The sequence below is a fragment of the Gekko japonicus genome, unplaced genomic scaffold (genome assembly GCF_001447785.1).
Source record: "Gekko japonicus isolate JY-2015 unplaced genomic scaffold, Gekko_japonicus_V1.1 scaffold388, whole genome shotgun sequence".
NCBI classification, from domain to species: domain Eukaryota; kingdom Metazoa; phylum Chordata; class Lepidosauria; order Squamata; family Gekkonidae; genus Gekko; species Gekko japonicus.
The window spans coordinates 859,897-872,052 of record NW_015162490.1 but is presented as its reverse complement, the minus strand read 5'-3'; the positions used below and the strand labels follow the sequence as shown (position 1 = coordinate 872,052).

The 12,156-nt window shown below is 48.1% G+C and overlaps 1 protein-coding gene across 1 annotated transcript in view; it reads left to right on the top strand.

The window, feature by feature from the left end:
- Positions 1-12,156, top strand: part of RIN2 (Ras and Rab interactor 2) — a 93,794-nt gene that overhangs the window by 70,379 nt on the left and 11,259 nt on the right. The window contains exon 9 of the mRNA XM_015405999.1: positions 10,995-11,300. Coding sequence (XP_015261485.1) covers positions 10,995-11,300 — 306 coding nt within the window. The remainder of the gene's footprint in view (positions 1-10,994; positions 11,301-12,156) is intronic.

Genomic DNA, 12,156 nt, shown 5'->3' with positions numbered 1-12,156 from the left:
AGAAATACTAGGATGTAAAGGACAATTTACTTTGCTTTGAGAATTATTGAAAATTAAAGGATAGCAGAAAATAGATAAATGTATAGAATAATAGTTGAAGGATAAGTTACCTGTAGATGTGAATGAGGAGAAAGGGAGGTTTGAAGGAAATTTAAGAATTGGGCAGGAGGTTGGAGCACTGTGGGAAGCCGAGAAGGGGTGGGGGGAAAGGGAGGAGGGAAGGATATATAATTGTATAAGTTTTGACATATGTTTGAACCTTTTTAAAAATTATATCCTAGTATATTGGTTTTTTGGGGGGGGGAAGAGAAAGGGAAACTGTATGGAGACCTGAGCTGCTCGAAGGAAGGGTGGAATAAGAATATCGCGGCTGGCCTCTGTTGGCAGCTCCAGCCTTGCAACTCCAACCGTAATGACTGAAACAATCATACACCATCATGAGATGGTATAATTCTACTACAGTGGGGGCAGGGGGCACTCAAATTTGAACGCAGAGTGTTGTTGCTGTAATGTATTCAGTGAGCTGCCTATTGAATGCATAGTGTTGTGAAACGTCTAATTGAATTGCCATGTTGAGCTTCGTCCTGGGCTAGGATCCAAATACATCCAATCAGGTTACTAGCCCAGGAACTAACGTCCAATCACTTCACAGCAAGCTCCCTGAGCGGGAACGCTTGTGATTGGTCTTTATTGGGACAACCTCATTGGTTGGTAATTGTACAGTGGGCGTGGCTATATTAGCCGGGAACGTTTAAAAGCAGGACAACTGCAATGGAAAACCTGAACTGTTCTGTTCTGGCTATCTGATGTTGATCTGTGTTGGAGTTGTGTTCGAGTTGAATAATAAAGTTGTGTTCTTGCTGAATCACTCTCTGACTGAGGCTGGGTTGCCAGCAATGCTCCCTCTAAGCTGCAGAGCCTTGTGAGCAAAAATTCTACTTTGTAAGCTACTGACATTAAAGTTGTGAGCGGGCGATTGGGCTGCTGCATTAAATCAGTTTGCTCTGGAGCCATCCCTTCCTGAGCTAAGAAAAAAATGTGTGAGCCGGAGGCTAAAAAACTGTGAGCTAACTCACACTCACTCAGCTTAGAGGGAACACTGGTTGCCAGGCTGCGCCGGGAGCGGGGTCCTGTCCCCTGCCTCCAATCAGCTGGATACTGACATCAGGAAGAGGCCTAGGCTGGCATTGCAGCCGTGACACGGCAACGTGACTTCCGGCAAGTACTGGAAGTGATGTCATAGTGACGTGGGACGTTCTGATATTGGAGCAGAAACTTTATGGCAAAAATGGCTTCTACCATAGAATTTTTGCCCAAATGCCAGTGTGTCCCCGTGTCACCAGCAACGTGATAACGGCATTTCTGGTGTGCACGGGAAGTAACGTCGCTGTATTGCTGATAAAGTCATGACTCCAGACTAGGTCTTCTCCTGCTGCTGGTAAGTCCATCCCCAACTGGTTCAACCATACTAACAGGACTTCCAAGATTGGCCAAGGCTGGCCAAGAGTGCCGTTGGTGAACCAGGTGGGGGGGGGGACGGGGAAAATCGCAAGGAGGGTGAGGTAGCCCTCTTCGTTTGAAGCAACAGTCAGAAGAATGGGACGCATTGCTGGTTCTGAGGGAGAAGCCACAGTCCTGCTGTTGTGGAGCACAGTTTTGGGATGGGAGCAGCAGTCGTCCTCCCCTGGGAATGAGATATGCCGGCTGAAAGGGCTGATTTGTTTGAATGTTTGGTTTTGATTTTTTCCAGTTTGAACTAGAAATGAGGCAGAAGATGGTTGAGGAGGAAGGTCTGGTAAAGAGGAAGGGTGGGCTATACGAACTCAGTACAGAACAGAAGAATGTAGAGCAGTGGTGGCGAACCTATGGCATGGGTGCCAGAGGTGGCACTCAGAGCCCTCTCTGTGGGCACGCGTGCCATCGCCCCAGCCAGGCCCAGACCATCATTTAAGTGTCGAATTCTCTGCCAAATAATTTTAAGTAAATGGAAGCATTTGGGATTCCTTTCCTTACTTTGTTTGGATCGTCTTAATGTATGAGTTGTTTTTTCTAAAGTAAAACCTCAGTCTTCAGGTTAACTTGCCGTGTTGGCACTTTGCAATAAATAAGTGGGTTTGGGGTCACAGTTCGAGCACTCGGTCTCTTAAAGGTTCGCCATCACTGATGTAGAGTGTAAAAGAAGTTAAGGGACCAAGTGACAGAGGACTTTCATTATGCCTGAATTTTCCTTTTAGATTCTGTAAACTCACTGGCTTTCCAGAACCAGTGGTCTCGTGGGAAAAACCACCGAAGATTTTGATCAAAGCCCCATTAAAACAGAGAAAACGTCAACAAACACGAGACTAAAAGTGTTTCATGCTCAAATTGGAATGAGCACCACTTTTGAAATACTGTGCTGCGGCATTACTTACAAAAAACTGGGCAGAACAATAAAACAAAATCATAATTAAAGCTGCCTGTTGACTCAGCACAGATAACTTAAAAGAGGCTGGGTTTTGTGCCACGTAGAAAGTCAGCAAAATGTTAATGAAGTCTCATTCTGGAAGACAGAACAAGAGAATTGCTACCTCATGTCTTTAAAAACATACACACACACACAAAAAAAAGACCCATAACAAGAAAACAGAAAAGCCAACCTCCTGAGAAGTGTTTTCAAGCTCAGTTTTCTGGCTGCTAAATGAGAATGGGTTATACAGTGAAGTGGTTATGTATGTCTGGAAGAATGCATCCCAGCCTCCCGATGCCAGCTTCCAGGTGGGACCTGGAGGATCCTCCAAGGTTACTAGTTATCTCCAGATTACAGAAATCAGTTCCCCTGGAGAAAATGGATGCTTTGGAAAGTAGAGTCCAAGGCATTGTACCCCATGGGCTCCATCCCCAAATCTCCAGGAGTGTCCCGACCTACCCCCCCCAACCTGGCAACCCTAATTCCTGCCCAAGCTGAGCCTTCTCAAGGAACAGTTCACACGCACTCACCTTTGTAGTAGCGTGAACCAGGGCTTATCCATGGTGAGTTGGCAGCCATGACCTGTAATGGGGGGGGAAATGCATCTAAACACAGAGGTGGGCAACTTGTTCAGGCTGCCCCAGCTGGTTCACATCTTCAGTGTCCTATGTGTCTGTGTAACTGCATTCGGAATTATTCAAGAAATAAACCAAAGGTGCCCTGACCTGGATAGTCCAGGCAAGCCCGATCCCGTCAGATCTCAGAAGCTAAGCAGGGCCGACCCTAGCAAGTACTTGGGTGGGAGACCTCCATGGAATACCAGCAGTCGGGAGGTGGGGGTAGGCTTTAATCAGCCACCTCTCTGAATATCCCCCATGCCCCCAGTAGGGGTCAGTCACCAGAGGTCACCATGACTTCCAGGTGTACACACACGCACACACACGCACATATTAAAAAATTGAAAAAAGAAAGAAATCAAGGGCCCAGTCCTTGGTTTAGCTAGGAGAAACGTTTCGCTCCCGTATTATTCAGTTGTGTCTGTTCTTCTTTCACCTAATCATTCAGTAATTTTCTTGGCCTATCTTAAAATATAAGAGAGAACCAGAGCCACCTAGAACAGGCAACCACAACAATGTACACATACTGCAATTTGGTTTGAATGTACAGAATGCTTCACATCCATTGATCCGGTTATAACTCTTACCACATTTCTGTAAGATCGGTGGTATTATCCTTATATTGCAAAACGAGGGTGACCATCCACCCTTGTATCCTGGTGAGTCTGTGAAAGTCTGTAGGACATTTGGGTGACGTTCCGTTGTGCAAAATCATGTTCTAAGCAGCGGTGGGCAGTATTGTAAGTATGACAGGAAGGAGAAACAGCAGGTCAATTAAGGATAGATGAGTCACATATGTATTTCCCCTCCCGATTTAAATGTTGCACTGCTTCAGAAGATAGCAAAAGTGGGTTTCAGGATACAGATGGACATTCTAGAAGTCACGGGGAAACTGCTCACCCCATCAAATCACTTCCTGTTTCCACTTTGAAGTGGCTAATGGTAGCTCTAAAGAGAGTTATGATTGAGTCACTAGACTTAATTAAACATTATCTGCAGTAACCACAGTTACCTGTATAGTTAGTTGCTCTTGCAAAGCTTGAGGGGTTTGATTGCTGATTCAAAGCACTTCAGGGTTGTGACTAGAATAAAACACAATGTAGGGCTCTTACTAAGGCAACAGACATTTGCAAAACAAATGAGATGCCAAACTGAAGCATGTGGGTGTGTGGAAGAATGCCACTTTTAACCTCCGTTGGAGCTCTCCCATTTGATGGGGCTGAACTGTTTAGTAGTAAAACTAAAGTGAGGAGAGACAGACTCACGACCGAAACCTTGAGTCTCATTCCTGGTCCCCAAATAGGGTTGCCAACTCTACTCACCCGTCGGAGCGGGGGAGCCTTGCCGGCGTCCGGGACCTCTTCATGGGCGCGCGCGCCGGCAGCACGTCACCGGAAGTGACGTACGACGTTGCTGACATTGGGGGCGTGGCCGAGCTCGTCTGGGGGGAAACCATATGGTTCCCCCCCCCACGAGCTCAGCCACGCCCCCAACGGAGGTGACGCAGCTTCGGGGGCGGGGTTCCCCCCGGGGCCCAATTCCGCCGCGGTGGAAATTGGGCCTCCGAAGCGGGGGATTCCCCGCCCCCCGGGCCCATTTGGCAACTCTATCCCCAAAATACTCAAAAGGCCCAAACAGTATTACAGGCTTTTTATAGTCTTTATAGCAACCCTTCCTACAGACCGATGGTTCAGCCTAGGAGAAGGTTCTGCTCGAGAAAGGGAAAGTCCACACCCTAGTCCCCAAAACCACCCCACCTACCAAAGCGGAGCTTTTGACAATGATAGACGTGATAGAACAAAATCTTTCTGACATAACATGGGAGGAAGCTTGTTGAGACCAACGAGTCCTAACAATTATGTCACAGGGCTATGCCATAGAGTTCTCCTATACTCTAGGTCACTCGCCACCCACCCCCAGCCCACCACGGAGTAAAGCAGAAGCAGAGGCCCTATTAAGCAAAAAAGGCAATTACAGAAACACCTTTGAAAGAGCAACACTATGGCTGATTTCGCACTAGAGCTGCCTCGATGTTGCGCTGCTGTTTGCCCCGATACTGTTGGTCAATTTCACACCCGAAGCTGCGGGGCTGCATTTTGACTCGCAGCTTCGCCCAATTTCCCCCGCAGTTTCGTGATCCTGTTTTTTTGAGGATCACGAAACTGTGGAGGAAATCGGGCGAAGCCGCTGGTCAAATGCAGCCCCGCGGCTTCAGGTGTGAAATTGACCAACAGTATCGGGGCAAACGGTGGCGCAACATCGAGGCAGCTCTAGTGCGAAAGCAGCCTCTGTCTTTTATTCAAGGAACTTCTTGGTCAAAAAGAGGGGGAGGGGATGAGACTGATGCTTGACCTGAGGAACCTGAACAAGTTTTTTATAATAAAGAAAACTCAGACCATTATCTGTTGAAGATGTCTTTCCTTAACTGCATCCAGGCGTATGGGCTGTAACCTTAGACGTATTAGATGCCTATTTCCATGTAAGGATCAGGCCAGATTTTCAGAAATACCTCTGCTTCCAGTGTTGCACTCTCATTCTGCAATGCACCTTCCTAGTGTTTTGTCTAGCCATGGCCCCTAGAGTGTTCCCCAGATATATAGCAGTGGTGGTAACTTACCTGCTCAGGTTAGGGCGCAAGCTCTGCCCCTACCTTAGGAGCAATGTTCCCTCCAAGCTGAGTTAGTGTGAGCCAGCTCACCGTTTTTTAGCCTCCGGCCCAAACATTTTTGTCTCCACTCAGGAAGGAGGGCTCCAGAGCAAACGAATCTATTCGGTAGCCAAATGGCTTGCTCACAACTTTAATGCCAGCAGCTCACAAAGTAGAAGTTTTGCTTGCAAGACTCCACAGCTTGGAGGGAGCATCGCTTAGGAGACTGGTGGATCTGTAGCAGATTCCAAGGCGAAACTCCAGCAGATGTCCAATTAACACTGAAGATCCTAGAGCGACTCAGGTTACGAGTCAACTTCAGAAAAGTCCAGACTAAAGTGGTGTGTTTTTGTGTGTGTCCCATTATTGAAAAACTAGAAATAAGGCCCGTTGTGGAAATAAATACAACGAGATCTAGAAAGAGGCTCTGGGAGAGTGCTCAGGCTTTGGGCAAACAGTGTTAGTCTGCTTTTAAAACATGAACCTGGGATCTGCACACCACCAGAATACAGCAGGTTCCATATGCAACTGACATTCCAACTGCCTTGCGGGGGGGGGAGTTTGAGGTGTGGAATGGAGTGAAGTCCAATCAGCTTCCATATGCAAAAGACCAGGTTGTCGCAGCAGTTGTGGTGTGGGTGGGACCCGGGCTTTGCCTTCTGATTGGAGGCGATATATGCTGAGGAGCAGTGCCATCAGCCATACACTAAGGGAGTGCATTTTAGAATTAGAACTTTGGCACCCACTATTCAATTATATATAAGGAGAGAAGAGATTGGGAGAAGGAAGTGATCATTCAGTTCCCACTTGTGAGGTGCTAAAGGAGTGCAGCTGGGGGAGTCTGCTATGTGGTTGCTGCTTCCTGCTGCGTGTACTTCCTGGACTGTGGATCCATGAAGGATGGCACCATTCCCATATTCTGGATATCAGGAGACACAAGGTTGCCTCCCAGGTGCAAGGCTGTGCCACCTTGCTTGTTTATACAGAACAGGTTGTCTATTAGGTTGCCTGTTGCCACCTGGATGTTCTTCCCCAATAGGTGGGCCCAGAGGGTGGACAGTGCCTTCATCTCCAAAGGCGTTTACGTAAAGCAATTCCTCATGAGTGGACCAAACACCATGGACTCTACATGAGCACCCCAGCCTGTGAGACGTCTGTAGCCATAATGGGAGCCAGTCTTGTGTAGCGGTTAGGAATGCGGACTCTAATCTGGGAGAACCGGGTTTGATTCCCCACTCCTCCACATGCAGCTGCTGGGGGTGGGTGGAGAGTGACCTGGACAGAACTATGGCTTGCCCAAGGTCATCCAGCAGCTGCAAGTGGAGGAGTGGGGAATCAAACCCCGTTCTCCCAGATTAGAGTCCGCGCACTTAACCACTACACCAAACTGGCTCTTCTCAGTAGAAACTCAGTAGAAACTAAAGCCAGTGGGCATCACCACATCTTCTGGCAGCAAATTCCATCCAGTTAACTTTGCGTTGTGTGACACAGCATGGTTTAGCGGTTACGAGCAGTGTTCCCTCTAAGCTGAGTTAGTGTGAGCTAGCTCACAGTTTTTTAGCCTCCGGCTCACACATTTTCGCCTTAGCTCAGGAAGGATGGGGCTCCAGAGCAGACTAAATTATGCAGTAGCCAAATCGCCCGCTCACAACTGTAATGCCAGGAGCTCATAGAAAAGAATTTTTGCTCACGAGACTCCACAGCTTAGAGGGAACATTGGTTACGAGTGTCCTACTAGGGTCTGGGAGAAACAGGTTCCAATCCCTGCTCTGCCATGGAAGCTCGTTTTGTGTTCCTTGGGATAGTGACACACTCAAACAAATACAATACCTTTATTGGCATAAAATATCAAATACACGTGCAGCTAGTGACACACTCTCAGCCTAACCTACCTCACAGGGATGTTGTCGTGAGGATAAAACAGCCACCTTGGGTCCCCATTGAGGAGAAAGGTGGGGTATAAACGAAGCGAATAAATAAATTATTCATTTCATTGAATGACCCTGAGTTCTAGCATGCGTGAGAGAGGGGGAAAGTCCCGTGTCTGTGTTTTTCGCATCTTTCCTTGATGATTTAACTCCCTCCGCTTCTCTGCAGATTCTTCCAGGGGGCAAAATGTCCAATTCCTCGTAGCGTAGTGCTGCTGACAGAAACTGAGCCAGGGCTGAGGGGGTGGGGAGGTGACAGGAATGCGAAGCATGTGGCTTGCAGGGGCCGGGCTGCGCATAACAGATAACAACGCCCCCATCCCCACTCATCTCTGGGGGGGGGGGGCGCCAATCTGACTCCAAGGTTACAAATGTTGACTGTGTATTGTGTGTCGTCTGATATTGATGAAACAGAGTTTTATTTGCTTCGCAGATCTTGGCTTGCTTTGGGGGTAGCTCCAGTGTGGGAGAGTGGAGGATGCCTGCATTTTAGCCTGCTATCAGAACCCAGAAGACATTTATAATGCTCCCCCCCCCTTTCAATAACCACCCCCCCCCCCCCTTAAAAAAAAAAAAAGGGAAACCCTTTTTCCCCCCCCCGTATTTCCCCCCCCCCATAGTGTTTGTGACTCCCAAGCCGATTACTTGCTTTTAAGGTGCAGGCACTTGGGAAGGTGTTAAGTGGTTTAAAGTCACTTCCAGTTTGGTGTGGCAGTTAGGTGCGCGGACTCTAATCTGGGAGAACCGGGTTTGATTCCCCACTCCTCCACTTGCACCTGGCTGGATGACCTTGGGCAAGCCATAGTTCTCTCAGAGCTGTTCTTGAAAAGAGCGGCTTCTGTCAGAGCTGTCTCAGCGCCACCTACCTCACAAGGGTGTCTGTTGTGGGGAGGGGAAGGGAAAGGAGTTTGTAAGCTGCTCTGAGACTCTGAGTGAAGGGCGGGGTATAAATCCAACCTTCTCCTCCTCCTCCTCCTCCTCCTTCTTCCGACTCATGGCGACTTTATGAATTAATGTTCTCCCAAACATCCTGTTAGCCTTGCTCAAGTCTTACAAACTGAGGGCCGTGGCTTCCTTGACTGAGTCAATCCATCTCATGTTGGGTCTTCCTCTTTTCCTGCTGCCTTCGACTTTTCCTAGCATTATTGTCTTTTCCTGTGCTTTCTATGATATGACCAAAGTACGATAGCCTCAGCTTAGTCATTTTAACTTCTAGGGAAAGTTCAGGCTTGATTTGACCTAGACCCTACTGGTTTGTCTTTTTGGCAGTCCACGGTATCTGTAGAACTCTCCTCCAGCACCACAGTTCAAAGGAATCAACTTTCTTCCTGTCCGCTTTCTTCATTGTCCGACTTTCACACACCCGTTCTTAGTAATGGGGCGTCCGGCAGCATGAATTAACTTGATCTTAGTTGCCAGTGAGACATTCTGATACTTAAGGATCATTTTTAGCTCCTTCATGGCTTTTAAAAAGGTAAAGGTTCTCTTGCTCGAAAGCCAGTCGAGTCCGACTCTAGGGTTGCGGTGCTCATCTCCATTTCCAAGCCGAAGAGCCAGCGCTGTCCGAAGACGTTTCCGTGGTCATGTGGCCGGCATGACTAAACACCAAGGCGCAGGAACGCTGTTACCATCCCACTGAAGTGGTTCCTATTTATCTACTTGCAATTTCTTGCTTTCGAACTGCTAGGTTGGCAGGAGCTGGAACTAGAGACGGGAGCTCACTCCATCATGCGGCACCCGGGTCTCGAACTGCTGAACTACTGACCTTCCGCAGCCTGCAGTTCAGCGTCTTAACCACTTGAGCCACCGCAGTTCCTTCATGGCTTTTAGGGGCAGCTTTATTAAAGTCAAGGCAGTTCTCATGGGCCCTGCATTTATAATTGTTTACAATATTTTGGTCCCTCCTTTTGATCAACGCGGTGATTCACAGTAGTTAGAAAAGGCAATACGTATTTCTTTTTAAAAGCCACAATATTTTGAAAAACTGAAGAAAATGCTTAATATTTATGGCTGACTTTTGTAGTCGTGCACTGACTATTAGTATTACTGTGCAACATGCCCCCACCCAACACACGCTAAGTATTGTGTACAAATCTGCTTCCATGAATTTTGTTGTTGTTGTTCATTCGCACAGTCAAGTCTGACTCTTTGCGACCCCATGGACCACCTCACACCAGACCCTCCTGTCTTCCATTGTTCTCCGGAGTATGCTTAATTTCACGTTAATTGCATCGATAACACTGTCAGACCATCACATCCTTTGCCATCCCCGTCTTCTTTGGCCTTCAGTCTTTCCCAGCATCAGGGTCTTCTCCAGCGAGTGCTCCCTTCTCATTCTCATGGTGGCCAGGGTATTTGAGCTTCAGCTTCAGTCTCTGGCCTTCCAGGGAACAGTCAGGGTTGATTTCCATTAGGACTGGCTGATATGACCTCCTTGCAGTCCAAAGGACTCTCAAGAGTCTTCTCCAGCACCATGAATAGTGCACATCAAATACGCGTTTACAAAATAAAAAGATTTTCTGCCAACAATTTTCAAACAAATAAGAAACGAGAAAAGGTTTTAACCCCAGTGCAACAACTCTTGCCAAACGCGCAGGCTTGGATCCACTGGGAATTCCCGATGAGGGTTTCTGCAGGTGGAGCGTAAGGTTCTCACCCTCAGAGGCCCCACCCAGATGCCTCTTGTGGGAGACAGGGGCCTTGCAGAGCTGGAGCTCTGCAGCAGGGAGGGGTGAATGGACCAAAAGTTTCCCCACCCCCAGCGTGCGACGTCACTTCCGCGTGACGCGCATGCCGGGGCGGAGTTCCCCCCGGGCCCCGATTCCCCGGCGTCGGGTAACGGGCCTCCAGGGCGGGGGGAATTCCGCCCTACCGGGGGGGTTGGCAACCCTATGAGAAGTGAGCAGTAGAAAATTTTCTGCCTCATATCACCAGTGACCCTGTAGCAAAATGGGGGGTGGGTGGGCTTCTATCTAACTTTAATTTAAATTTCTAATTTAAGTTCATTTCCTGCAACATTCGTCACACACTTAAAGTGGAAATGTAAAGACCATAAAAATGGTTAACACGAACCTCTGGAAATCAGCTCTGGTTTGGACACCTCTGGTTTGGACACCTGCCTTCTTCTTATTTTACATTTTCCTCTTTGCTCAAGTAACATGAATATGTGTAAAATGCAGGTCGAAAGTTTCCTCCCCCCCCTTAAAATGCATATGGAAATCCTTTGGATGATTAAGATTTCCCGAAACTCTTGTTTAATAACTGTTTCAGCTTGAGCAAACGATCTCCATTCCTCTCTCCTCCCCCAGGAATACTCTTTGCCAGTTAGTGACCAGCGCTTGCCTGTCTCTTTACAGATGTGGTGCTGGAGAAGGCCATGCACAAGAGCATCTTGAAGCCCCTCAAAGGCCACATTGAGGCCATGCTGAAAGAATTCCACATGGCCGACGGCTCTTGGAAGCAGCTGAAAGAGAACCTCCAGCTGGTCCGGCAGCGGAATCCCCAGGAGCTGGGTGTGTTCGTCCCCACGCCAGACTTTGTGGATGTTGAGAAGATTAAAGTCAAGTTCATGACCATGCAGAAAATGTACTCGCCTGAGAAGAAAGTGATGCTGCTGCTGAGAGTCTGCAAACTGATTTACACTGTGATGGAGAACAATTCAGGTAAACACTGGCTGTTGCCCCTTAGTGGACTCTGAGCTGGTTTGAGCCAGGTATCCTTCTGAAGGAGAGGAAGTCGGCAAAGCCTTTGTCTCCAGCAGGGCTCTGAAATCTTCCTTTGCATTTGCATTCACACTGGAAACAGAGCGTTCACACAGCTGTTCCCACTTTCCTCGCCTCGCCTCAGCCTTTCACAGCCAACATTTCACCCAACTCTCCACTGAAAGTCTTTTGAAAAAAAGGGTGGGGGGGATGCTATAGCATTATAACAACCTAGTGTCATGATCTACTATTTCATTTTTTAAAAACACGTACGTTTCCAGCCCTGTTGGTAGCCCGTACTCTGCAAAGTAAAGGGCTAGAGACGTACGTGTCTTTTAAAATGAGACGTGGAAGCTAGTAAATCGTGGTGATGTTATGGCAATCTAGCTATTCCCTATTTTTTTAAAAAAAGCCCAGAAACAGTCCTCTTGGAGGCGGGGTGGATGGATGCAGGCCCTGAGGCAAGAAAAATGTTGCTGAAGTTGGCGGGACCTACAAATATGCACTCTTGGCCATCCCAAATGTGAGTTTGGTGTAGTGGTTAAGTGTGCGGACTCTAATCTGGGAGAACCGGGTTTGATTCCCCCACTCCTCCACTTGCACCTGCTGATGTGACCTTGGGTCAGTCACAAGCTCTGGCACAGCTGTCCTTGAAAAAGAGCAGTTTGTGTCAGAGCTCTCTCAGCCCCACCCACCTCACAGGGTGTCTGTTGTGGGGAGGGGAAGGGAAAGGAGTTTGTAAGCCGCTCTGAGACTCCAAGTGAAGGGCGGGGTATAAATCCAATCTCCTCCTCCTCCTCCTCCTCCTCCTCCTCCT